Genomic DNA, 27036 nt, shown 5'->3' with positions numbered 1-27036 from the left:
CACCCATTGGTTTCCTCTCTCTCAGGCACATGCATGCTGACTCCACTCTCTTTCCTCCACACACAGGCTGGCTCTACTCCCTCTCCTCCGCACACACACAGATTAGTTCCACTTCTGCTCCTCCACTCACACTGGCTCCATTTCCTCTCTTCTATATATACACACACAGGCTGACTCCACTTCCTCTTCTCCACATGCACACTCACAGGTTCTGGTTCCAATCCTTTCCCTTCAATTGGGCTGCTGGGCAGGATGGCATCCTCCAGCAGCCATGGGCCTTCTCCAATTCTGCTGCTGGGTGGGATGGGATCCCCAGTGGCAGTGGGTCTCCTCCACCTCAGCTGCCAGGTGAGATGGGTACAATTGTACAGTGCTCCTGATGGCCTTTGAGGTTTGGGGGGCATCTTGTGATGCAGGAGTATAGTGAGGTTGTATGTAGGGTGTTAGTGGGGGCCCTGGAGCTGGCCTGTGTCTTTTAAATTGGTGGGGGGAAGGGGTGGAGGGTTGCCCTCAGGCTGCTGTGGCCCACAACATATGCAAATTCTTTTGGAGGGGGAGTTTGGGGAATTGGGCACTGTGGTCCAATCTTGTCACTTATTTTGGGGTGTGGAGGATTGGGCCTGCTAGCCTAAAATAGTGATGAAAAAAAGAAAGAAACCTATCAGGCTGTATTTTCAATATAGCAGTTAACAATAAGTTTAGTTTATCTAGGTAAGTTTATCTGGATAAGTTTAAACCTAACCAGTTCTATTCAGAAATTAGCCAAGAAAATTTAAACTTATCCAGTAAATTCACCCAGACAACTTTAGGCAAGAAGAAATAAGCAAAGGCACTGCTCTACTAAGAAGATAATAGGGTTGGTAGTTTGTTCAGGTTTTTATATTTTAATTTGACTATATTGTGCTGATTTTTATATTGTTTTATGATGATGCTGTGAAGCACTCTGATCAGCTTCTGCATGTGCCTGGAAATGAATAAATACATTTTGACATTTGCCCCACTAAATATCCATGACAATTAACTTTAGCCGTAGACTTGTCTGCCGCTAGCTTTCTGAATATGAGACATTTCAGTGGGTAATTTGGTTTCTGTTTGGTATGGTGTGGTAAATTTTCTGGAAACAGTGTATGCGTTGGAGTAGGTCTGTTTACTAGCAGATAAATCCAAAATTCAGAGCATTTCTAAATATCTAAACCTTGCCTCTCATGACCAGATATTCTGTAGCCTTGAAAAATCATAGGGTGAGACACTGTTTTGCTGTCTGGCAGAATGTTCTAAATGAGCACTGGTTTAATGGTTAAAATGTTTTTAGAGGACAATTAGGAGTACTACAACATGTCCTAGAAATGAAAGCTAACATTTTGAAGCACTGCATACTGAAGATGGTAAAGCCAATTTGTAGCAACTTTCTATTTATAGCAATCTAATTTCAACTATGGCAGGTTTGATTTAATGTCTAGAGCTCAGAAAATTATAGCTCAGGGCCTTGTTTTCATCTGATAAAATTAAGGCACCATTTATGACTGAGAGTCAATGAAATGTTCACAAGTAAAACCTTTTTACTTGAAGCAACTGTCATGCCTGTTGTGGAAGACATTGCCAGCATAATTATATGTTATATGAGAGCACAACTGGCATGGAAAATTTTTTTTGAATTTCTGCTATCACGGATGACACTCCTTGCCTCACTTTACTATAATCACACTGGAAAAAATGTCCTTTTGTTTCACTATAATGTGTACCTGAAGTATTGTGTGTCTCTTTGCTCTTGTCAAAGAAAGCAAAGAGTGAAATAATGAAAAGTGCTACTATTCCCATGAGCTTGTATTGAAGTGAGACATGATGCAAATATACAAACCACAAATTCATTATTAGAGGTCACTAATAACCCTCGCTATGAGTTTTCTTTTCCTGTCTTGGACCTGACTATGAAGCAGATATCTCAGGTACCTTAGAGTCAATTTTCAAAGGGGTACTGAGCGGGTAAAATAACTGCTTAATTTTAGCTGAGTAAATTTAGGAAATATTTCAGCCACCTCTAACTGGTTATATTTTCAGCTGAAAATTCTCCTACATCTAGCTGGACAGACTAGATTTGGGACAGCTGTTTGTGTGGCTGGGGTCACCTGCCTAAACTTAACCAGTTAGCATTGAAAATCAGTCTTAATTGGATAAGTCATTTTTAACAAAACAACAAATTTAATGAATGTGGTCATTTTTGGTTTGTTCTAAATGAAAAGAACAGAAAATAGACTCCTACAAAATACTCAAACTTTATTGGATATTTTTGTATTTGTGGTATAAAAAAATAAAAACAAAACAAAATGGGCCTCTGATGATACTGGTTGGGCCACCATGGCACAAAAGGTGAAAGGGCCTAGCCCCATACCAGGGCCTGGCTCTGAAGGGGAGCCTGGCACCAGGGCCCAGCCCTGAACTGCCCTGGGTCAAGCCCTAGCCCCAGTCCTGACCTAGGATCTAGCTCCAAGCCAGGACCTAGCACAAAGGAGTAGTCCCGAGTTGAGTCCCTGCACCAGGGCCTAGCCCCAAGCCGGGTCCTGGCACTGGGACCTAGTCCCTAGTTGGAACACCCCTGAGGCCTACTCCCAAGCCAGGCCCCAAGCTAAGTCTGACTCTAAGACCTGTAACATTGAAGCTGTACATCACATATCATTGTAGAAAGAAATCAACCTCTTAGTATGCATGTCCCTGGCTGTTCTGCAGTATGCTCTCCAGAGATGAACATTTGTCAGCCATGACCCAGTGAATAGGATTAGCCCAAAATGCACATCCCACAGCTTCAATTGAACCATCTCTGTGGTGGCAATGCAGAGGCAGCAAGACAGACGGCCCACCGGGAATCCTGCATTGGCTTCCTTCACTGGCCTCCTCCACTGGCAACTACAGCACAGAGGACACTTCCCCCCCACCCAAAGCGAGGAGGGAGAAACCGGAGCTGTGAATGCTGGACACAACCACTGCATGCCCACTGACGACTGACCATCTCTGCGGCAGTGACACGGGAGGCAGCAAGGAGGACAGCCCAACCGGAATCCTATGCCAGTCTCCTTCACCAGCTTCCTCCACCAGCAATTGCGGCACAGAGAACACTCCCCCCTGGAGTGAGGAGGGAGATGCCAGCACTGCAATGGCTGGACATGCCCACCACCCATCCACTGACTGACCATCTCCATGGCAGTGATACCAGAGGCAGCAAACTGGACGGCTCACCAGGAATCCTGCGCTGGATTTCTTCACTGGCCTCCTCCACTGGCAACCATGGCGCAGAGGACACTTCCCCCCCTGGAGTGAGGAGGGAGACGCCAGCACTGCGATGGCTGGACACGCCCACCACCCACCCACTGATTGTCGATCTACGCAGCGGTGATGCCGGAGGCAGTGAGGCGGACGGCCCACCGGGAACCCTGTTCCGGCCTCCTTCACCAGCCTCTTCCATCAGCAATCACGGCACAAAGGACACTCCCCCTGGGAGTGTCCTTTGTGTCCTGGGAGACCGCTCTGAAATCAGAGAGGCCTCGGAGAGAACTTTCCTTCAGCCCCGCTCCGTGTTCCGGTCCCGGGGGCTGGTCTGGAGGCTGCGGCCACGCCCCCGGAACACCCCCGGGCCGAAACCACGCCCGCGTCGCCGCCCCCGAAACGCCGCGTCACGCGTGTCGCCGCCCCCAAAACTCTGCGTCGCTCCAGCCACGCCCCTTTTAGAAAGCCCCGGGACTTACGCGCGTCCCGGGGCTTTACGCGCGCCAGCGGCCTATGCAAAATAGGTGTGCCCTGGGACTTACGCGCGTAAATCCAGAAGGATTTACTCGCGCAGGGCTTTTAAAATCCGCCCCTGTGGATCCTTACAGGCTAGAGGATGGAAATGAAGAAAAGGCATGGGGGTAACTTGCTCGGTATGGCAGTTACTACTCTTAACAGAGTGCCGGGGGATTAGTACCTATAATCAATAAGCCTTGATGCTTTTTATGCAACTGCAACATCGCTCTCCGCTTCAATGGCAGGAGTAAAAAAGAGAATTGGATTCAGACGACAACCAACACAGGCTCCAACTTTTATGGTCTGGGGTACTGATACACAGACATAAGGGGAATAACACAGAACTGCTTCTATGGCCAAGTCCAAAAACAAAGCATGTCAAGCAGTATTTTTGAATTTTTAAGAAGGCTCCTCACCAGTAAAAATGCTGCTAGCAGTAATTTTTTTATGGGTTTGACAACTGCTTGGTTTTTATTGTAAATATTATTAGCCTTATCATAAGGCCTGGTGATAACTACAGTACATGGAGTAGCAGTTACTTCCTTAAGAGAAATATGGGGGTAACTTGCATGGCATGGCACATACTACCCATAAGAAGCTTGCTGGGCAGACTGGATGAACCTTTTGGTCCTTTTCTGTCGTCATTACTATGTTACTTCTTGTTATGAGGTCCATCTTTGCCTCTTCACCAGGGGCCATTCAGTGCTAGCTATGCCACTATATATTTATATACTGTATATATGATGATATTCTCCTTTCACAGCTTTCATACAGTTAGAAATGTCCTGTCTGTCAACCTAGACTAAAAGTAATTACACACATTTCTGAAGTATTATATTGAGGTGTTCTGTGACCCCTATGGATGACAGGCATGATATAAATCCAAATTATTATTAGGATCTTTCCTTTTCTCTTAACTCCAACACATCCCTAGCTGCATTTCACATATTAGACCCTTCCTTCCATATTGGTTTCTTCCCTGGAATAAACCTAATGGTTTCTAGGCTTTCCCTTTTATATATTATGGCTCTTTTAAAAACACCAGTTCTTTCCAGCAGAGCTAACCACCTGTATCTTGGCAGGATGAATGGATTTATTAATCCTTAATTTTAATACAAGATACAAATTGTATAAGACTTTTGCACAGTGGTTACTGTTGAAACCTGGCCAGGCCTGTGTGAGAGAGAGCTTGAGTGTAAACTTGCAGGTTGCCATGGAAACCCCCAGTCAGGGCTAGAGAGGCCAGGTTGTCGTAGCATTACTTCAGAAGTACAGGCTGTTGGACGACAGGCATGTGGGTTACATTGCATGAAGCAAAGAAAATGCCTTCATTTGGTTAAAAAGAGAGAAAACAGTTGTGCTGTGCTCTGAAAACATATTGCAAGGTACTTCAAGCTACAATCTACAATACTGTCTGTAATGATTACCATGTAAGGATGACATGTCAGTAAATCATTTTTTTACATTTCACTAGTGATTTACCAAGCAAATGCCTCATAAATCTACAAGATAGATTCATCTCTTTACCCATCCATCACACCCTTTCATTGATTATAAATCTAATTCTATAATTATATCTTACTCCTGTGCTCTTCTCAAGATGGGGTGGACTCTACGTCAGGGCTTCCCACAGCCAATCGGATCTCAGGATAGCCACAATGAATGTGCATGAGATTAATTTTAGAGATGTGCTTTGTTTTTTTTATCCCAGGTCGGGCTACGGGTCGTTTTTTTTTCCTCGGCAATTTTCGCCAAAAAACCCCCCCAACCCCACCCACCCTTAATTTAGTTATTTACAACCCTCCAGACCCCCCCCCAAAAAAAACGTGCCTAAAATCCAAGTTAGTCCTGCAGGGGTCCCGGGAGTGATCTCCTGCTCTCGGGCCGTCGGCAGCCAGTAAACAAAATGGCGCTGGTGGCCCTTTGCCCTTACCATGTGACAGGGGCTACCGTGCCATTGTTTGGCCCCTGTCACATGGTAGGAGCAATGGATGGCCGGCGCCATTTTGTTTACTTGCTGCCGATGTCCCGAGAGCGGAAGATCGCTCCCGGGACCCCTGCTGGACCACCACTACATATTTTAGGCAGGTTTTGGTGGTGGTGGTGGTGGGGGGGGGGGGTTTGTAAATAACTAAATTAAGGGTTGGGTGGGTTTGTTTGTTTTTTTTAATAAAGGTGCCTCTTCCCCCACACGCTAACCCGAACAACAAATTTTCTCTGAAGTACGGAGAAAATCCGTCTCGGGATTCAGGTCCTCCAACCCATGCCGAATTGGACTATTTCTTTGCGTAAAAATATCTCATGCATATTCACTGTGGCTATCCTGAAAAACCAACTTTTACTATCTGAAAAGGTACCTTGGTTTGCAAAATTCAGAGGCATGCAAAGTGTTAGTAGAGCAGGAGATCTCCACAGAACAGAGAGGAATATCCTCTAAGGTGGCCTGAATTCCTTTTTAGCAGCATAAACAAAAAATGCCCTGGAGTCAAATATCTTGAGATATTTGGGCTCAGAGGTTGTGTAAACTGAGTCTCTTATCTTTATCGTGAAGCAATTTGAGAGGTACTTACAGCTTCCAAGCTACAGCTGGGTAGTTCAATGCAAATTGCTTTCAGTGATGAAACAAAGTTAAATGTAAGAGGATGGGTGCCCTTCCAGCAACTGATTAGAAGTCGAACTTTTATTTTTCGTAGAACTAGTGCTTCCCTTATCTTTCCATCTATATCAGGCCAATATCTGTGAAAACATCATAAACATCTATTCAGCACCTATGAAGAATAAATTAGACTTTTGTCAAAACCAGTCAAATAAGCATACTGGCACCAAATTAAAATAAACTTTCAAGTTTCTATATCACAAGCAGCGATTCCGTTTTTAACCTAAAATGTAATGCAGAGACAAGTGCAAGCAGCCATAATGGTGCTGGAAAAAATAATTTTTTTTTCTAAATTATACTTGTTCATCATCATATTATTCAAAGATGATGTTGCGTATGAGCTTTTTAGATCACATAGAACCTGTCTTAAAACATGTTACCTGGGTGGTCTTGAAAGATTATCTATTATAATAAAACTTGGTTGGTGTCTATCTGAGAAACACTAACATCTTGTGGTAAATAAAGATACTGCAATCTCTAACAGAAGATATTGATACCTTATGGCCACTGCTGGTACTGTAGCCTCTTCTATTTCCCAAACAGACAAAAACAGGTCAATATTCAGTAAAATATCTATATAATGTAAACCAGGATAACTTTAGCTGGATATTCAGTGGAATTTATACGTATAAGTGCGCCACTGAATATTCTCAGCAAAAGTTAACTGGAAACATTTATCCAGGTAACTTTGCTGCTCACCAAATTACTGAATATTAAAAACCCTCCATAACTAATGGCCTAGCAGCAGCCAATCCTCCCTCTCCCCCCCCCCCCCCCCCCCCCCCAATATTTTTTAAATTGTAGCAAGGGCTGTGGCCCCACTTTCCTGCCCCTTCCTGCAATATCTTAAAAAAAATGTTGGGTTATAGTATGGATCCCCACCCCCATTTTTCAAAACTTGTGAACAAAAATCCTATCTGAAACTCCAAACCTAAGCAGGAGGAGAAGAGGCTTTTAGCTCTACTGACAGGTATCAGCATTTAGTATTGCTGTATTCTCTTCACTCCCGTGTAAAGCAGCCAATCCCTGTTCCGACCTCAGTACTGAACAGGGATTGGCTGCTTCCCTGTTAATAGTGCTGAATGAGGATCGGTCTCTTCACTGACACGAAGGGACTGACATTAGGTGCGTCAATTTCATTTTGAGGCAGCTGCAAAAATAAGCAGGAACAAAGGGCCTTTTTCTCTTGTGGCTGGCTGAATTTTCAAAGAAAAACTCTCCAGGGAATTTTCCTTTGAAAACTGGCAGGCGTAACTTGTGCGCTCCGGCTGGTTGCCGGTGTGCCAGGTCCCAACACAGGCCGCTGTGTTGGGGCACTTGGCCATGCCCCGACCACCCCCGGACCACGGCCCCGCCCTGGACCACCCCTTTTTCGAAGCCCCGGGACATACGCGCGTCCCGGGGCTTGCGCACGCCACCGAGCCTATGCAAAATAGGCTCGGCATGTGCAAGGATCCCTGGAGGCTAGATGATGGAAGGCTAGATGATGGAAGATAACTTGTAGTAACTTGTAGTAACTTTTGGTGTATCAGTTCAGCACAGGGGTAATTGGTATGGAGTGGCATTTTCAACCTTAAACAGAACCTGTATGGAGGTAACTTGATGGAACAGCAGTTACAACTCTAAAGAACTGCTGAGCAGACTAGATGGACCATTTTGATCTTTATCTGCCATCATTTTCTATATTACTATGTTATATGGCATCCTTATTAGATTTCCCAAGAATATGGTTATATTCTTGTGACACAATAACAACCACAGATATAAAAAAAGTGGCCAACACAGTATCACCGACACTGGCAAAGATCGTTAATCTATCCTTAGAAGAAGGATCCATGCCAGATGCATTGAAAGGAGCAATAGTAAAACCTATTTTAAAAAAGAAAAACAGCGACCCACTTAACCTGTGCAACTACAGACCTGTATCAAACCTACCCCTAATTGCAAAATTAATAGAAAAAACTATACAAAAGCAACTAGCGGAACATCTAGATAACAATAACATCCTATATCCTTCACAACATGGATTTCGAAAACATTATAGCACAGAGACACTCCTACTGGCACTGACAGACAACATCATGAGGGGATTCGATAACGGTAAACAATACATTCTAGTGATGCTAGACCTCTCAGCAGCTTTTGATACTGTAAATCACAACATTCTTTTAAACAGACTAGAAGAAATAGGACTAGGCAACAAAACAATCAGCTGGTTTAGATCATACCTAAGCAACAGATATTTTCAAGTCCAAATCAAAAATTCTATGTCAGAAAAAATTGACCTTCAAACAGGTGTACCACAGGGATCCGCCCTCTCCACTACACTTTTCAACATATACCTGCTCCCGTTATGCCACCTACTAGCCGGCCTGGGAATCACTCACTACATATACGCGGACGATATTCAATTTATATTACCCATTGATGATACAATGGAGAAAACATTAAACATAGCAAACATGTATCTAGACATTATCAAACAACTATTAAATCAAATGGAGCTAGTAATTAATATAGAGAAGACAGAATTCCTTCATTTAGAAAGGAAAAAAACCATGGAGATCTCACACAACCCTATCACACTCAATAACAACAAACAAATAATACTTACAGAGAAAGTACGAAATCTAGGAGTAATAATAGACAAAGAACTAAGCTTAAAACAACATATATCCATAAAAGTAAAGGAAGGATACGCCAAACTCATGGTCCTCAGAAAACTTAAACCACGCCTAACATCCGCCAACTTTCGATCAGTACTGCAAGCGCTAATATTTGCAAGCACTGACTATTGCAATACCCTTCTACTAGGTTTACCATACACCTCCATAAGACCACTACAAATATTGCAGAACACAGCTGCAAGAGAATTAACTGGAAAAAGGAAAAGAGACCACATTACGGAAACACTGGCTGAATTGCACTGGCTTCCCATTGAACAAAGAATACAGTACAAAACACTATGCACCATACACAAATTAATACACAACAAAAACGCAGACTGGCTTAACACAGCCCTTCGTGTACACATCCCCAACAGAAATCTAAGATCAGCCAACAAAGCACTTCTAACGATTCCATCAGTCAAAACAGCAAGACTAACCCAGGTAAGAGAAAGAACGTTATCCTTAGCGGGACCCATACTATGAACTCCATGCCCCTGGAATTAAGACTACAACGAGAAAACAAAACATTTAGAAAAAATCTAAAAACTTGGCTATTTAAACAAGCCTTTCAAAAAGAGAAGGGAGAATAGATTCCAGGGAATTGCAAGGTTCAAACCAGGGAAGTGCGAGATACAAAACACCCACCCAAACAGGAATCACTAAGGGTGTACGTTTTTTAATTGAATTCATCACTAACGGATAAGTTAGATCTATAGAATGAGTCTCTGACTCAAAACTGCTATAGAATTGACCTGGACACAATAGTCATCACACTCATTTAACAACTAGCATTGATTAAAAACTATGTTACCGAACCTAATGGCACCTGTGTACACTGTTAGATTTTAATAAAATTACTTTTTGTGCCTTACTGTAAACCGTTGTGACGGTATCCACCTTAATGACGGTATAGAAAAGATTTTAAATAAATAAATAAATAAATATTAGAAATGAGGCCATAGCCTATACAATTTTTTTTTTTTTTGCATCTGCCTCATATGATTCATAAATTGCATATTTGAACTTTAGTCACTATGATAAAAGCATGGTTTTTAGGGATATGCATTTGGATGATCTGAAAATGAAAACTGATCTGAATGATTCAATTTTGGCTTGGTTCACTGCAACTGAACCAAAACTGAACTCATTTTGAAAATATGGAACATTTTTCAGTTCATTCATTGCAATTTGTGCACAGTTTGCAAACTGTACATGCAATTTGCGAATTGGGTGTTTAATTTTCTGACATGAATGACCAGAAAAATCCAAAGGAAAATAAAGGATACAAAATTTGGCCAGAAAATGCACCAAAAATGAAATAACCGAACAAAAAAATAAAAATGGCCGTACATCCCTAATGACTTTAGCTGTAGTTAGCATATCATATACCACGTATTTGCAAAAAATGGAAGGAACATTTTTTTAAAGTATTGTAGAATATTTCAAATATTCTTCAATGAAAGAAGTGCTTCAAATTTAAAAAGTACAAGCCACTGTTTTTCACTGCTACTGACCTTGTAGTGTTATTGCTGACAACAAGAGGCAAGTAATCCATGACGGCTATGTATACAAAACGTTTAGCATCATCAATAACACTGTAGATAGCGTCAACATCCATAACTCTGTCTGTAGGGCAAAACAACTTGGGAGAATTCTGTGAAAACACAATGACAAAAGCAGCAAGAAATGACATTTAAACATGTAGCATTTATACTTTCATTCCTTTTTATTTATATTTACAGTACTATCAGATTTGTCAGCTTTCTTCTTTGTTTTTAAATTAAATTTCAAAATAATTCATACAGAAAATAAACTTGAAAGAAAAAAAGACAGCACATATCCAAAAACGTGTTAAAGGAAAGAAAATGACAGAAAACAGGCATACCTGACATGCATAATAGATATACGTATCCTCAAATAGTCCACAAAAAGGAGAGATCCAACTGCAAAGGTGAAGAGCACCGTACAAAGAAACAGACAAAAGGAAAACTGTTCTAAAACTGCATTCATATAGAACTACACGCATTAAATGCTACTGCAAACTGTTCTCGGCAGTATAAAATGATCACAAGTATGAAGTTAGTCTTGCAGTAGTAATCGGCTATAGTAATGTGTGAACTGAGAAACCTGCTTTTTGAGATAGCCTCATGTTAACCATGTAGACAAAACATTCAAGATCAAAGACCATTCTAGCTGAATCAGATACACATGTCGAGGAGCAAGGACATTTTATAAGAGAAGGAATACACTAAATCAACAGTAATTGAAGAAAAATTAGATACGCCAGTTGATGATTCAAGAAAACAAAATCCTTAAGCTATCTGATCTAAATTTGAGGAGATATTAGTATTTAAAGATGGAAAACTACTTCTGTACCATTTCTCCTATTATGAATGTACGCAAACAAGGTTTAAACTGTTCTGATTGCCTTCAGAACTCTATGTAGGCATCACACTAATGCATAAGGTAATTTCATAACAGAACACTCAATCTGTGTGTTGCCAAAGTGCCCAAATTTTGCCAATTTTTAAAAGCAAACTTATGCGCATAAGTTTACATTGCAAATTATCCCTAGGAATGCGCACACGCTAACTCACACAAAGTTATACATACAGTTGTGCAGGTTAATTACGCGCATACTTTTTAGAATCAAATCCCACCTCTGCCCCAAGTATACCACAGGGATGCTTATGTGCATAAAAGTGCACATGAAATCAGGTTGTGCACATATTTTTATGCGCACAACCTCTGTGCAATTATACAGCAAGCCATTTACGTGCATAAAACCATGTTTTATGTAAATAAAAGGCTTTGAACATTACCCCCATGAAGTATGAACAGCTGAAGAGTGGACTCGGGGAAAGCAATTTTTACAAACCAGAGCTATAGTAAAATGTATATGCTTTCTGTTTCAAAACAGATAACAAAAGAACACTTTAAAGGACAAAGAAGCATGGAAGCAGAAATATTTCATTCTACTTCCCAACTGCTGATTACACTATGCCTTTGACCTTGTACCTCATAATATACCTGGGGCTTGGATCAAAGTTCTAGGGAGGATAATCTTCAAACACCCTGCAGAGTGGTAAAGTCTGCGTGAACATTGTACACACAAACTTTACCAAGGGTTCTCAATGCAAACTTACCCACATGAATTTGCTTTGAAAATATTGGTGTAATTGACTGACTATATGCATGACTTACCCTGCCCAAAGCTTCACCTGCTCCAAGCAGGACATCATTTGTGCACAGTAACTTTTGCGCTTAAGGCCAGATTTTCAAAAGCATTGACGCACACAAAACCAGGTTTAAGAGCACAAATGCGCTTTTGAAAATTGTCTGGGGGTTTGTGCAGAACGCACAAGAAAGAGGCATTCTGGGGATGGAGTTGAATCACGGTAATCTTTTATGTACGTACCTCTGATTTTCAGAAGTATGCTTCTAACAGTATGCACACACATTTATTCCTGCTCTGAAAGCGATGCCAATGAATGCATATAAGTCTGGCAGGGATTCTAAGCATGAACCTAATTTCCAAAGCAGACTTATTAGCATAAATCTGTTTTAAAATTTCAGGCTAAAGTTTGCTAGTTACTCACAGACTTTATAGCCCTATCAGGCTGATGCAATACTGTGCGCTCGATATGCGTCCATAACCCCTGATGCAAAACGGAGGTTAGCGCATTCAAAACGCGCATCCAATTGATCATGTAGCTAATAGCTACTATATGTGCTAAGCTGGAGGCTCTCTCTCTCTTCTGCTCCCCTCACCCATGCCCAAAACAGAATTTGCAACATTTATCACAAATTGCATTACAGCCATTTCAGGCAGTATCACATAGTTTAACACCTGCAAAAAAGGTGTAGTTATTTCTGGCATTGAAGGCATGCAAGTGTGCATTACACCATCACACAGTGCAATAATGCCCCACATTTTCATTAATCCCGCCCCTTTGAATAAATTTGCATTCACACCACACGCTGCAATTAATAGTGCATGCATCATGGCGTTGTCGTGGGCATCAACGCCGTAACACACTTTGATGAATGACTCTGTTAGTGGCCTATCTGCGAATCTGTGCACTTTACTACTTTGGCCTTTATGTAAGAAGCAGGAAATACCCAGCCAGGCAGAAAGTATCAATGCATTAGTTAGGTTGCATTCAATAAAGTTATACCAGAATGTTGAGCATGGAGGACACTGTTTAATAACTTCAGCACATATTACATTCTGTTAGCCAGGCAGCTTGAGCAAAAATAAATATCCATTATAACCAGTCATTTGTACTTTGCTTGATGATATTAGGAAATGCAGGCAAGTAAGGAATAAATACTTCCCCAACCTTTTGCAGCCGTCAACTCAAAAACACTAGCTGACCCGCCATGCCAGAGGTCTCAGAAATGTAATGAAACACCAGCAAAAGAGTTCGTGGCATAGGTGAAGAATTTCTTAGTTATTAACTAGCTGACAGGTGCTATGAAGATTTTTAAAAAGCTTTTCTAGAAATACAGAGTCAGAGAGACTGACTGTGAATGTCAAGACCAGCAAAATGTAACCTTCTCAGATATATACTAGCAGCTGCTTGCTAAACATAAAAAGGTCAGTTTTCAAAAGAACATATAATGGATAACATAGCTGCTAGATTTAGCCAGAAAAGCTATCAGAGATATTCAACGGGATAAACAGCCCACTAAAAATCTTCAAATAAAGTTATCCAGCTACCTTCAGCCAGATAACTTTAAATCTAACCACCTATCTTTGAGTAGCACCAATTAGGTTTAAAATTATTTCACCTTCTCTCCCGAGGTACTAACATTTGTGCCTAGCAAGCCTGTGACCCCCAACCCCCCAAAATTAAGAAATTAAGTTGCAGCTGGAAAGGCCTGAAGAGGCGGATCAGCTCTTCTCCATTAGCGATTCAACTCAAAATGTTAAAAAGCCATCCCCAAGCCAACCCCAACCCTACCTTTGCTAGCAGCATCCCAAATGTCAATGGCCGCCTGGATTGCGATACTAGTGGACAGCTCTTGGTGGAGTCACTTGTTGCCTCGATGAAATACCACTTATTTTTGCTCCAAAAGTATGCATGTGTATTTCAGTATGCACAAATGCGTCAAATGCAAGAAAACAAATACCTTCTTTACCCATGACACGGTGTGAATAAACACCCAGGAAAAAAATGGAAGCGTTCATGTATACCATTTTGAAAATACTTGCGTGCGTTCTTGGAAACACCAGTTTGCCTCCTACATTTACTATGGTTTATGGTTTATTAAGGTTTTTTTAAACCGTCGTATCAGTAAAACCATCACAACGGTGTACAAAATTTTAAAATACAGAAAATACAATGGATGGCAATAAAAGTACATAACAGCTAAAATTACAAGGCGAAATAATTGAAGTATAGCTGTTAAAATAGTTTAAAAGCATAAAAGTCATAAAATACAACAATAAAACAGCAATAAACAGTCTACTAAAAGAGAGTGGAAGCACAGGATGTATAAATAAGTTAAAACATAAGATATAATTCTGCTATTTGTTACTCATTGTCAACATAGGTGCAGGTGAAAAGCCATGTTTTTAAATCTGCTTTAAATTTCTTCATGTCTGATTGTAGGCGTAATTGAGGGGGAAGGGTATTCTAAAATTTGGGTCCTGCGATGGAGATTGCCCTTTCTCTTACTTCACATAGCCTTGCGGTTTTTATTGTGGGTATTGATAATAAGCCTTTGTTGGCTGATCTCAAATTTCTTTGGGGAACATGAAGCCTGATTGCTGCATTAAGCCATTCTGTATTGCGTCCATATATAAGATTGTGGAGTATACAGGCAGTTTTGTAGAGTACCCGAGATGATATGGGAAGCCAATATAAGGAGATCAAAATAGGAGTGATGTGACCGCATCTTCTTACTCATGTTAAAACCCTCGCTGCTTAGTTCTGTAATACCTGGAGCAGCCTTAGTGTACTTTGAGAGAGGCCAAGCAATAAGGCATTACATTAATCGAGATTCGAAAAAATAAGGGATTGTAAGACAGTCCTAAAGTCTTTTGGTTCCAAAAGGGGTTTCAGTCTAAGGGTAAGGAGTTTGAAATATCCATCTTTAGGTTTTAGGGCTATATGTTTTTTAAACTTAATTCAGTGTCAAGCGTTATTCCTAAATCTCTAAAGATAAATGAGGGTTTTATTTTGGAGGATATATCCAAAGCTAATGATGGAAGATCGCTCTGCATACATTTACTTTCTAGTAGTAATATTTCAGTCTTGTCTGTGTTCAGGATAAGCGTCATATGTCTTAATAACTGTTTAAGTGCATTCAGGTAGATTTCTATAGTTTTAAGTGACTGCTCTATTGATACATCTATGGGTACAAGAAACTGTATGTCGTCGGCGTAAAGGTAAAAATTAAGACCTAGGCCTGAAAGAAAATGACAGATAGGTAATAAATAAATATTAAAAAGAGTGGCAGAAAGTGTTGAGCCTTGGGGTACTCCAGTTTTGAGGGATACTTTATTAGAACAGGAATTTTTTATCTTCACTTGGAAAAATCGATTATTTAAAAATGAAGTAAACCAATTCAGAACGGTATCTGTGATGCCGATCTAATTTAAATGAGAAATTATGACAGTGTGGTCCACAGACGACTCAGTCCTTCTCCAGTTCACTTAGATCTTCCCACACTTCCCACACTTCACCATGAAACCCCACCAGTTTACCCAGACCTCCCAGCCAAAAACTGCAGGCAAAGGATTTCATTTGCACAAGTCAATAAGCAGGTGTGAAAGTGTGTGAACAATTTTAGTAATGCAAATACGTATATCTCATACAAAATAACTACTGCCATGCACAGTTTTTAACCTTCCTCTGGAATGCTCTTAGACAGCCTCTTTTTTTCCAGGTAGAACGTATGTGCAAAACTGAAAATACAAGCATACTCTCAACATTTATAAAATAGCATATACAAGCGTACATGCTTCTTGCACAGGTATATGCTATTTTTGCGCATGGAACCCCCTTTGAAAATTAACTCCATACAGCCTAACATTCAAACCTATCTGCAATACATCATTTACACACATAAGTGGATGTGCGAAGATTAATCCTAGTATTTTATCAACTATTTTTACTCATGGAACCCCCCTTTGAAAATTCATTCCATTGGTGTGAAAATACGAAAATATGCATGAGTTCAAATCCTTCCCCAGCCTTGTCTTGGGAATGATTCTATTCAGTTTGGTTAAACTCCTTAGCATAGAAGACATACACATCGATTATCGTATAGCAAAGCCACTAGCGTGGGTAAAAGCACTGTTTTACCCATGACAACGCTTCTGAAAATGACCTTCCCTGTGCATCAGCATTCAGATTTCATAGAAACAGTATACACGAGGCTCCAAGGGAGGCAGATTCCTGGAAAGGGTGGTGGATGCTGGTCATAGCCTCCCAGTGGAGGCAGTGGTGACAAAAAATGGTAACAGAGTTCAAGGAGCATGGGATACGCACAGAGGACTGCAAGCTACAAAGAAGTGAGAGGACACCAAAGATCAACTAAGGTCAATGACCTTGCACCAGAAATGAAATTGGAAAGATTAGATGGGCCTTATCGTCCTTTTTGCAGTGATATTCTATGTTTCTGTGAGCTAATGGATATTTTGGTGCATCCAATATGAAAGCCAACTGCTATGCATGTGGCAGAAAACATTCCGTAGGGTTTAGTTTCATTTAAAGTTTAGGATGTCAAAAAATCCCAAGCAGCCAAATTTGTAAGTATTTTTGTATTTATGAAAGTCAAATAATAACTGAACCCAAAATTATAAAGGAAAATAATAATTTTGAAAGTCAAATGCTTCCACTGTGTGATTTTTTTTTAAGCTCTCCTCAAATTTTGGGATGTAAAATACTTCCACATACAGGTTATCTGAAGGTCAGGTTTAAAGAGCATTTGCACTGCACATAAAACCCTACTAAACATGACCTTTCAAAGCACAGTATATTGTCTCCATAAGTCTTAATCTTAGGTTACAAAACGTATTTAAACTCTACTTACCGACACAAAGACTTTAACTTCAGTTTCGTTCAGTTGCAGTTTCAATGCAGTTTCTTTACCAAACAGTCCATATAGTCTCCTAGACCAACTCTGGGGTACATTATCCTTGTATTTTAATGAACTGTATAAGGCAAATATCCGCTGCAGATCTAGAACCAAGCAGCTGCAGTTGTACAAGATGAGACCAAGTTCTTTCATCTGTGAAAAATTGGGACATTAAAGTACATTTATTGGCCTATGTTCAATGTATTTTTTTCAAGATTATTAGCACTACAGGAATTAATATTTTTCAAAATGTAATCTGTAGTTTTACAGAAATGACCTGTGCAGCAGTCTGACATATTTGTAAAAAAAAAAAAAAATAGGAACTTGAGATACATATTAATGTGATACAATATGAATAGCAAGAACACATTATACAGTGAGGTCAATTTTAAAACGAGCGTGCGTGTGCCCATACATGTGCATATCGGCGCATGGGAGAGGAAATGCTGGAATTTTTAATTGTGCATGCATTAAAAATGCACTAACCGCGCGTTTTAAAATGTTACTTGAGTCTTCCATAGGAGAAATGTATGTGAGTCTTCCATAGGACGCGCGTAGGTCTGAGAATTTTAAAACATGCTTGCGCGAGGCACATTCCCAGTTTTGCAATTAGTCCACCAGTTTGTCCAGTTAATACCAAGGTCTTTCAGACCCCTCTAGTTTTTCATCCTATACACCCCCCCCCCCCCCCAGTTGACTCCAACCCCTCAAACTCAAGATCTACAGACTTCTCATCAGGAGCAGCAGTAAAGTTACGCAGCTTATCTAGCCTAGGCGCGCTGCCCTTCTGGGTTTTAAAATTCGGAGTTACGTGCCTAAGTCTTGGCCCGGCACCAGAACACCCATGCCCTGACCCTTTTCTGCCCCCTTTTTAAAATCACGTTGTTTGCGCGTGGTCCACATATGTGCGTATGTAAGCATTTTGGCACAAGCAACACTTTTAAAATTGGCCTGAATGTGTTGCCCAGAGGGGGGGTAAAAAACCACAAATTTCTCCAATACTGACAAAGAAAAATACATATTTAAACAAACAAAAATGATGAAATAGTGGTTTAATTTAAGTTTTAGTAACCGTACATTGACACTGAGAATTGGAAATCACAGAAGCGGAAGTAAAATTGTACATATTGGCATATGCTGGTTCCTCAGTCTCTAGGTACATCAATCAACAATGGCAGGTGCATTTGATCTGCTTTTGACTGGGTGAGTGATATTAAGCATCAATAATCTTTTTGCTGCTAATCTATTCAGAGCTCTGCCATTAAGGGTACAAATAATGCAGAAGCTGCATACATTTTTCAGTAAGAAGGAATTTCTAGAGCATTTAGTCATGACATAAAGCTGGAAGAATTATAATAAACTTGGGTGCAGTATAAGGGCAGGTGCAAGGATATTAGGTGCCCTAGGCAAAATATAAGTCTTACTGACTCCCTCACCAACCCTCTCAGATTAACCTATCAGCAGCAGCTCCCGCACAGAGCTCCCACAACCCGTCAGCAGCCTGGGCCTCCTCATACAACCTTCACTACTGGCAGGATGGGTTGCATCAGCAGCCTCAGAGTGGAGGTCTCCCACAGCCTTTGGCCACCTTCATGCCATGCCACGCGTATGGCCGGCGCCATTTTCCGTACGGAAAAACGATTCGCGGCAGGAGATCGCTCCCGGACCCCCGCTGGACCCCCAGGGACTTTTGGCCAGCTTGAGGGGGCCTCCTGACCCCCACAAGACTTGCCAAAAGTCCAGCGGGGGTCCGGAACGGCCTCCTGAAATCGAATCGTGTTGTCTTCAGCCGGCGCCATTTTGCGCCGCCATTTTGCAAAATGGCGGCGCAAAATGGCGCCGGCCATAGACCAACACGATTCGACTGCAGGAGGTCGTTTTAAATCGTTTTAAATCGTTTTAAACCGTCAAAAAACGATTCACATCCCTAGTCTGTAGCAGGCTGTAGACTGGAACAAGGTCAAGAACAAGACGGGGTCGGAGGCAGGCAGCAGACAGGAGCAAGGTCGGGAACGAACCAAGGTCAGAGGCAGGCGGCAGGCTGAAGCGAGTCAAAAGCAGTCCAAGGGTCGAAGGCAGGAACAACGAACAGACGATGTGCAACTCAGAACTACTAGGCAGTAGTGAACCTCGTTGCAAGGCAAAGAGAAGGAGTCTGGGCGCCAGTTATATCGGCCTTAGGGCGTGACGTCATCAGCGCAGGTGGGGCCAGACTTCCGGGAGCTGTGCGCACAAAGTGGGCGTCCTCGCGCACGCGCGCGAGGCAGCGGAGAGACGGGCAAGCAATGGCGGCCGCCACGTGGAGCAGGCAGCGCCGCCGGGGTCCCAGCCACGCGGAACGCGGCGTTTCCAACGGCGGAGGTAGGCACCGTTCAGTCCTAGCGGAGGGGAAGCGGCGGAGACCGCAACACCTAGTTCTACTGTTTCCTTTCCAACAGAAAAGATTTGAAGTTTGCGCATCATTAATACATTTCAGGTATCTGAAGGGCTGTATCATATCTCTCCTGTACCTCATCTCCTTTAGAATACTCATATTTAGATCCTACAGCCTCTCCTCATAAGTCTTTCAATACAGTCCCCACACAATTTTGGTCACCTTTCTCTGGACTGCTTTCATCCCTTCTCCATCTCTTTTGAGATATGGTCTCCAGAGCTGAACACAGTACTCCAGGTGAGGAATCACCAAGAACTTATACAAGGGTATTATCACATCCTTTTTCTTACTCATTATACCTCTCTCTATGCAGCCCAGCATCATTTTGGCTTTAGATATTGCCATATCACATTGCTTCGCTGCCTTCAAATCACCAGACACTATTTCTCCAAGATCCATCTCTTGGTCCATGCACATCAGTCTTTCACCCCCCCCAATCGCATTCAGCTCTTTCAGATTACTGCATCCCAAATGCATGATTCCACACTTCTTGCCATTCAATCCCAGCTGCCAAACCTTAGTCCACTCTTCGAACCTTTTAAAATCACTTTCCATTGGGGTGAAGAACTTCCTCCTAACTATGATCTCCGCTCCTGCACCTGGAACTGTCTGCTTGTTCCCTAGCTGCAGCTTGACGCCATTGGGAGGCGCCTTTCAAATGGTTATTTATCTATTTATTTATTTATTTTGAAATATTTATTTCCTGCGCCCTCCAATGTTCGGGGCGGGTTACACATAAAACATACATAATTGATAAACAATTGTAAAATAAGATAAAAACAAGATAGGTACAATAGTGAAAAAATTTAAAATGACAAAAAATAACAAATCATATGGAGATAAAAAGAACTGAACTTATGAAGCAGATATTTTTACATAAGTGTGGAAAAGCTAGTGTGAAAAGGTAGTGTTTTAGTGCCTTTTTGAAATCTTTATTGTTGGAGAGTAATCTGAGATCAAGGGGTAACGTGTTCTATAAAACTGATTAAAGAGAGGCGCCCTGTGGCATACCACTGCTGGCATGAGCAGCGAAGCCACACAGGGGTGTGTCCCTAGGTTCAAGTTTGTGGAGGCCGCTGTGACTGACTTCTTCCTTCTGTCCTTCCTTTCTTGGTATGGGTAAAAGGTCGTTCAGCAGCGGTCCGGAACCCCCGCTGAACGACCTCCTGCAGTCGATCTCCTGCCGGCGCCATTTTCCGTACGGAAAACGATTCGCGGCAGGAAATCGCTCCCGGACCCCCGCTGGACCCCCAGGAACTTTTGGCCAGCTTGGGGGGGCCTCCTGACCCCCACAAGACTTGCCAAAAGTCCAGCGGGGGTCTGGAACGACCTCCTGCAGTCGAATCGTGTTGGTCTATGGCCGCCGCCATTTTGCGCCGCCATTTTGGAAAATGGCGCCGGCTGAAGACAACACGATTCAATTGCAGGAGGCTGTTCTGGACCGCCGCTGTTCCGGACCGTCGCTGGATCCCCAGGTAATTTAAAGCACAGATGCAGCTTTGATTTCCTTAAGAGAAGCGGGACACGGGAGTTGGATAAACCTGTCTTACACAAACAGTGCAGTTAGCCACCTTTGGGCAAACTCAGCTGGAGCTAAGCTAATGAAATATATTAGGGAAAAAATTAAGTAGAGCAAGAAATAAGACCGCCGCCGTTCCGGACCGCCGCTGGATCCCCAGGTAATTTAAAGCATTTGGGGGGGGGGGGGGGGGGGGGTTCGGGGGGGTGGGGGATTTAATTTAAAGGGTCGGGGGTGGGTTTTAGGGGGTTTTAGTGTGCCGGCTCACGATTTTAACGATTTTCACGATACTTTACACACCCAAATGGCAACAATACGATTCCCTCCCCCTCCCAGCCGAAATCGATCATTAAGACGATCGAGGACATGATTCACATCTCTATTATTTGCTATTCAAGCTGTATTGCTTGCAATTGTATTGTGAAATGATATAAATAAAGTGTTAAAAAAAAAGACAATAAATAACTTTTCATCTTCTCTACTCCTTCAGGCATGTCCACTCTATTGCAGATTTTAGTATCATCCGAAAAAGACAAACTACCTTCTATCCCTTTCACAATGTTGCTCACAAAGATATTGAACAGAATTGGTCCCAAAAGCAATCCTTGAGGCACTCCATTTAACACTGTCCTCTCTTCAAAGTAAGATCCATTTACCAATACATGCTGTCTTCTGTCAGTCAACCAGTTTGTAATCCACTCTGTCACCCTGGTGCCCAATCCCAAGCTTATCATTTTATTCATGAGCCTCCTATGTAGGACCATATCAAAAGCTTTGCTGAAATCTAAGTAAATCACGAGTGCTCTTCCTTGATTTAGTTTTCTTGTCACCCAATCAAAAAAGTCAATCATATTTGTCTGACAGGACCTTCCTCTGGTGAATCCATGTTGCCTCGTTTCCAGCAACTCACCGGATTGCAGACAGTTCACTATCCTTTCCTTCAGCAAAGTTTCCATTAATTTTCCAACCACTGAGGCAAGGCTAACAGGCTTCTAGTTTCCAGCCTCCTCTCTGCTACCGCTCTTGTGAAACGGGACCACATTCGCTCTTCTCCAGTCCTGAGGAACCATTCCTGTTTCCAAGGATCTACTGAACAGGTCTTTCAGCAGACCTGTCAACACATCTTGAGTTCCTTTAGTATCCTGGGATGTATCTCATCTGGACCCTTGGCCTTGTCCACTTTCAGTTTTCCTAGCTCCTCCCAGACATTCTCTTCTGTAAATGGGGTTGCATCTACCCCACTCCCATGCATGGTTTTATCAACCAGCAATGGTCCTTCTCCAGGGTCTTCTTTAGTGAACATCGAACTGAAGTATTTGTTTAATATTTCTGCTATTTCATTGTCAGTCTCCTCACATTGCTCTTTGTCACCTTTCAGTTTCATTGTACCACCTTGGGCCTTCCTACTTTCTTTTATGTATCTGAAAAATGTTTTGTCATCTCGCTTTTCCTCTTTGGCAATCCTTTCTTCCACTTGATCTTTTGCTTTCCTGATTTCTTTCTTCATCGCCTTCAGTTTCACCAGATATTCTTCCCTGTATTCCTCTGTTTGAGATCCTTTGTACTTCTCAAATGCTATTCTCTCTGCCTTTATTTTCTCAGCCACCTCCTTTGAGAACCAGATCGGTTTCTTTATCCTTTTGCTTATTTTTCAAACATATAGATTTGTTGCCTTTGTAACACCTCCTTTTAATTTAAGTTGGACCTGCCATTGAGGTCTAAACTTAACTGGACAGACTTATCCAGCTAACTTTAAAATTACTTGGGTATTTTCAGTGGTGTGGGCATGCCCCTGAATATTCCAGTTATGTTAGCCAGATAAGTCTTTCCGGCTAACTTAGCTAACTGGCTAGCTTTTGAATATAGACCTACATGTGACTATAGTAAAAATACTGACTGACCACTTTTCTTTTCTTAGCAGATATTATAACATGCTAATAAATATTTAGTTAATCAGCCAGATTCTCAGGGCATTGATCATTGAGGCCAATGTACTAAATTGCATTAACCCAAACAGAGAATTAACATAACAGTAGAATTAATGAACTCTATATTAACATTAGTCTATTTTAACATTAATGAAGAGTTATCGTGGACTAAGAGAGGCAAAAGACCTCATGAGGTCAACCAGTGCCATACTGACTGGTGAAGCATGCAGAATAGCTCAGGAGTGTTCTCCTTCCTACAGAGGAAAAATAAGTGGGGGGCACTCGCTAGGGAGAGGGAAGGAGAAGAGGGATTTAGGTCAAGGTTGCTTTAAATTGCCAGGATGAAAGATGAGAATAAATGTCCTGGTAGGGCAGGGTAAAGCAAATTAATTATAGGTGGTGATAACTCAACAGCATGATCTGCCACAAAATACTAGGTGTAAATGCTTGTTAGTTCAGTGGGCATTTAATGCACTGTTTTGTGGGAGATTATGCCTGCCATTGAGATGACTGTTTTATTTATAGGTGAAGTTAGTCGACATGGCTTCTTTAAACGATATAACTGAACAAGAATACATTTCAATAGAAAATTGTAATATATAAGTTCTGTTTTCTAAAAGCAGAAGTCTTTTGTTTGGTCATTTCCAAGTTAGCTGACCAGGTCTTCCCTTACATGGCCTCATCTTCAACTTAGGACTGTCAACCGCACTTACAAGCAATAGAGTTTATTGTTGAACATTACCACTCTGCCTAACTATCAGCCAGTACTTAAAATTTAATGGATTACAAAGAAACTTTGTAAAACACAAATATTCTGGTGTGAAGAGGAACAGTTAGAAAATATTGATGTAGGGTGTTGCGTTCAGCTGACCACAGGTTACACCCACAAACTGCCACTCTTAACTTCCCTGGCCAGGCTGGCAGGGCCTCTCCTCAATGTGGGAACCCTGCCGGTTGGCAACATGGCAAGATGCTGCTCTTTATTGCAGTAGAACACTACTGAAACTGCGTGCCGTGCCCTCCCCCTAGGTGCGCACATGCACCACCTTCTGAAATTTAAAGGGACTATGGTGGGAAAGTCCCTGCGGCCCCTTCAAATGACATCACCAGGCCAGTCCTATATAAGGTCAGCTCCCCGAAAGCAACTCACCTCAGCAACAGGTCCAAATACTTGTTAAGTAGTGCGTGTTGCCACTCCAGGAGAGAGGGGGTGCCAGCATGGCTATTGGCTAGGGACTACAAGGTTTAAGGGGCCTACTTTTGTTGGGCAAAATTTTAGAAAAAGCTAAATATATCTATTTCTAACATGTATAAATAAAAATTTCAATTGTAATTGAAGAATTTGCTAACAAAAAAAGCTCGTAAGGCCTTCTTAAATAAATAAAAATTATTTGGGAAATTTAGAAAACGATTTCTTTTATTAAGTATCACATCAGAACCTTACTTAGGGGCCTACTTTTCTTAGCTGGTACAGGCCTAATTCCTGCTCTCTCTGGCCCTGCGTGTTGCTTCCAAGATTTCCTGTCTTAGTTCCAAGCCTTGTCTTCAGTTTTTGTCCAACCTATTTTGAGTTCTCATCCAACTGTCCGGTTTGTCTTCTGTTTTTGTCTCCGTCTGCTCCATCCACATTGCCAGCCTGTTCCTGTCCTCACCTGCCTGTCCTGCCTATTGTTCCCTCTTCTCCTCCCTCAGATGATGGATACCTGGCTTGACCTCAGCCTGGACCCCGGATACGAATGACCACGGCCCAGACTCCGAATACGTATGACTGCTGCTTGCCTATGACCCAGCTTACCATGGACCTTTGCCCTTGCCATCAACAGAAACCCACATAAGTCCTTCCAGCCCCAGCACCCAAAGGCTCAACCTGAGGGGAAATTGGGCTGGTATAGGTGAAGGTCCTGACTGGTCTCTGCTTCACCTGGGTCCACCTACCGATGATGGAAACCTGCAGGGTTTTTCTTTACAGGTAGAGCCAATCCTGCCTCAGTCCAAGGGTCCACAAATACAACATAGGGGAAGAAAAATAGTTTTTTTTAGAAGAGATAATTCACGGCCAGTTAGGGGAATTACTTTCTAAAAACGAAGGATACAGACACAACTTTGGTTTATTATGAAAAAAACCAAGTTATTTTATTTTTCCCTTTGGATACATAAAAAAAAAATTGTCTAGTAATGTTTACACTCCCTGAGCTTAGGCTATCCCATGAATTATGAATTTTTGGTCTCTCTTTTACTGTTCGTCATATTTGCCTTAGGGAGAAATAACTAGATTTATAGTTCACCACTAATGTTATATTCTCATCCATCAGGAATTAACACCTAAATAACTCAAAAACAAATGTCTCTAAACTTATTAGGACTGCAGTAGAGATGTATACTGTAGATGCAGCATCATACAAATATATGAGTGAATTTTCAAAGGAGTTCTGTGCATAAAAATAGCCTATGCACATGCAAGTAACACGAGTGCAAGTAGCATGTAGGCACATACATGGTATTTTATAAACCTCAAAAATATGGGGCGGATTTTAAAAGGCCCGTGCGCGTAAATCCTTGGGACGCACGTAAGTCCCGGGGCTTTCGAAAAGGGGCGGGAGGGTGTGTGTCCGGGGGCGTTCCTGAAATAACGCGGCGTTTCGGGGGCGGGCCTGGGGGCATGGCGCCGGCCCGGGGGTGTGGTCGAGGCCTCCGGACCAGCCCCCAGGACCGGAGGACGGGGCGGGGCTGCCGGTGACAGGCGTAACTTTGCCAACAAAGGTAAGGGGGGGGGTTTAGATAGGGCCGGGGGGTGGGTTAGGTAGGGGAAGGGAGGGAAAGGTGGGGGGAGGGGGAAGAAAAGTTCCCTCTGAGGCCGCTCCGAAATCGGAGGGAACATGCAGCTTGCGCTGGGCTCGGCGCGCGCAGGTTGCACAAATGTGCACCCCCTTGCGCGCGCCGACCCCGGATTTTATAAGATACGCGCGGCTACGCGCATATCTTATAAAATCCAGCGTACTTTTGTTCGCGCCTGGTGTGCGCACAAAAGTACGCGCTCGCGTATTTTTTAAAAATCTGCCCCTATGTGCATAGGGACATTCTGGGGTAGGGTTCAGAAGTATATGAGGTAGTTGCTATTTTGTAAGAGATATATATATTATCAAACTTGTCTGCATACCTTCATGCTCGTGCAAGTGAAATCTGTTTGCAGTTACTTTTTGGGTAGGATTTGTGCATAAACTGGCAGAGATTCCGTGTGAAGCGCTAAAGAGTTCTAGGTGAAATGGCAAAGGTATCGACGAACTGGTGAATTCCAATATGCAGGCAAGTAAATATTTTCAAAATGGGGTTATTATGAGTATATGTTATATTTTTTATGCACCTAGAATACACAAATGTATGTTTATAAAATGGATAGAGAAAAAGAGACACCTAACAAATAAATCACATTTAACAACCTTTAGACTGAGATATACCTACTCCTTAATCAGCCTTTACAACTTTATCAACTCAACAAATTAAGATGCAGACAGACGCCCAGCTGCGAGATGGGGGCTATCCAATCTTTTGCACTGAGTGCCACATGTATGGTGAGAGGCTGTATGTATGATACTGAGTGCCACATGTATGGTGAGAGGCTGTATGTATGCTCCTGGCTCTCACAAAATGAGTCAGATCTCTGGAGGCCAGAATGGTTGACTTGGAGAAGCTGAAGCAGACAGAGATTCACAGAGGCTACTTTCAGGGACACAGTACAGCAGTCCCAACTCCAGTCTAGCAGTGTGTGCTTTGGAGGAGCAAGGACACCCGACAGGAGACCATTACCTTGGATTGGCAGGAAGTGATTTTTCAGCTCAATGTATGGCAGCATTCAAATAGGCAAATAGAATGTTAGGAATTATTTGGAAAGGAATAGAGAACAAAACTGAGAATATCTTATTGTCTTTGTATAGATCCCATCTCAAAAAAGACATAGCAGATGCAGA

The 27036-nt window shown here is 42.2% G+C and overlaps 1 protein-coding gene across 9 annotated transcripts in view; it reads right to left on the bottom strand.

Moving 5' to 3' along the window:
- Positions 1 to 27036, bottom strand: part of PLD5 (phospholipase D family member 5) — a 718242-nt gene that overhangs the window by 54273 nt on the left and 636933 nt on the right. For all 9 annotated transcript variants that reach the window (XM_029593995.1, XM_029593996.1, XM_029593990.1 and 6 more), the window contains 3 exons: positions 17146 to 17343; positions 10614 to 10753; positions 6345 to 6510 (listed from right to left, as the gene is read on the bottom strand). In XM_029593995.1, the coding sequence (XP_029449855.1) occupies positions 6345 to 6510; positions 10614 to 10753; positions 17146 to 17343 (504 nt within the window). The remainder of the gene's footprint in view (positions 1 to 6344; positions 6511 to 10613; positions 10754 to 17145; positions 17344 to 27036) is intronic.

This window comes from Rhinatrema bivittatum, chromosome 3 (assembly GCF_901001135.1).
Source record: "Rhinatrema bivittatum chromosome 3, aRhiBiv1.1, whole genome shotgun sequence".
Taxonomy (NCBI): Eukaryota; Metazoa; Chordata; class Amphibia; order Gymnophiona; family Rhinatrematidae; genus Rhinatrema; species Rhinatrema bivittatum.
The sequence above is the reverse complement of the archived record's forward strand: the minus strand, read 5'-3'. Positions and strand labels throughout refer to the sequence as shown.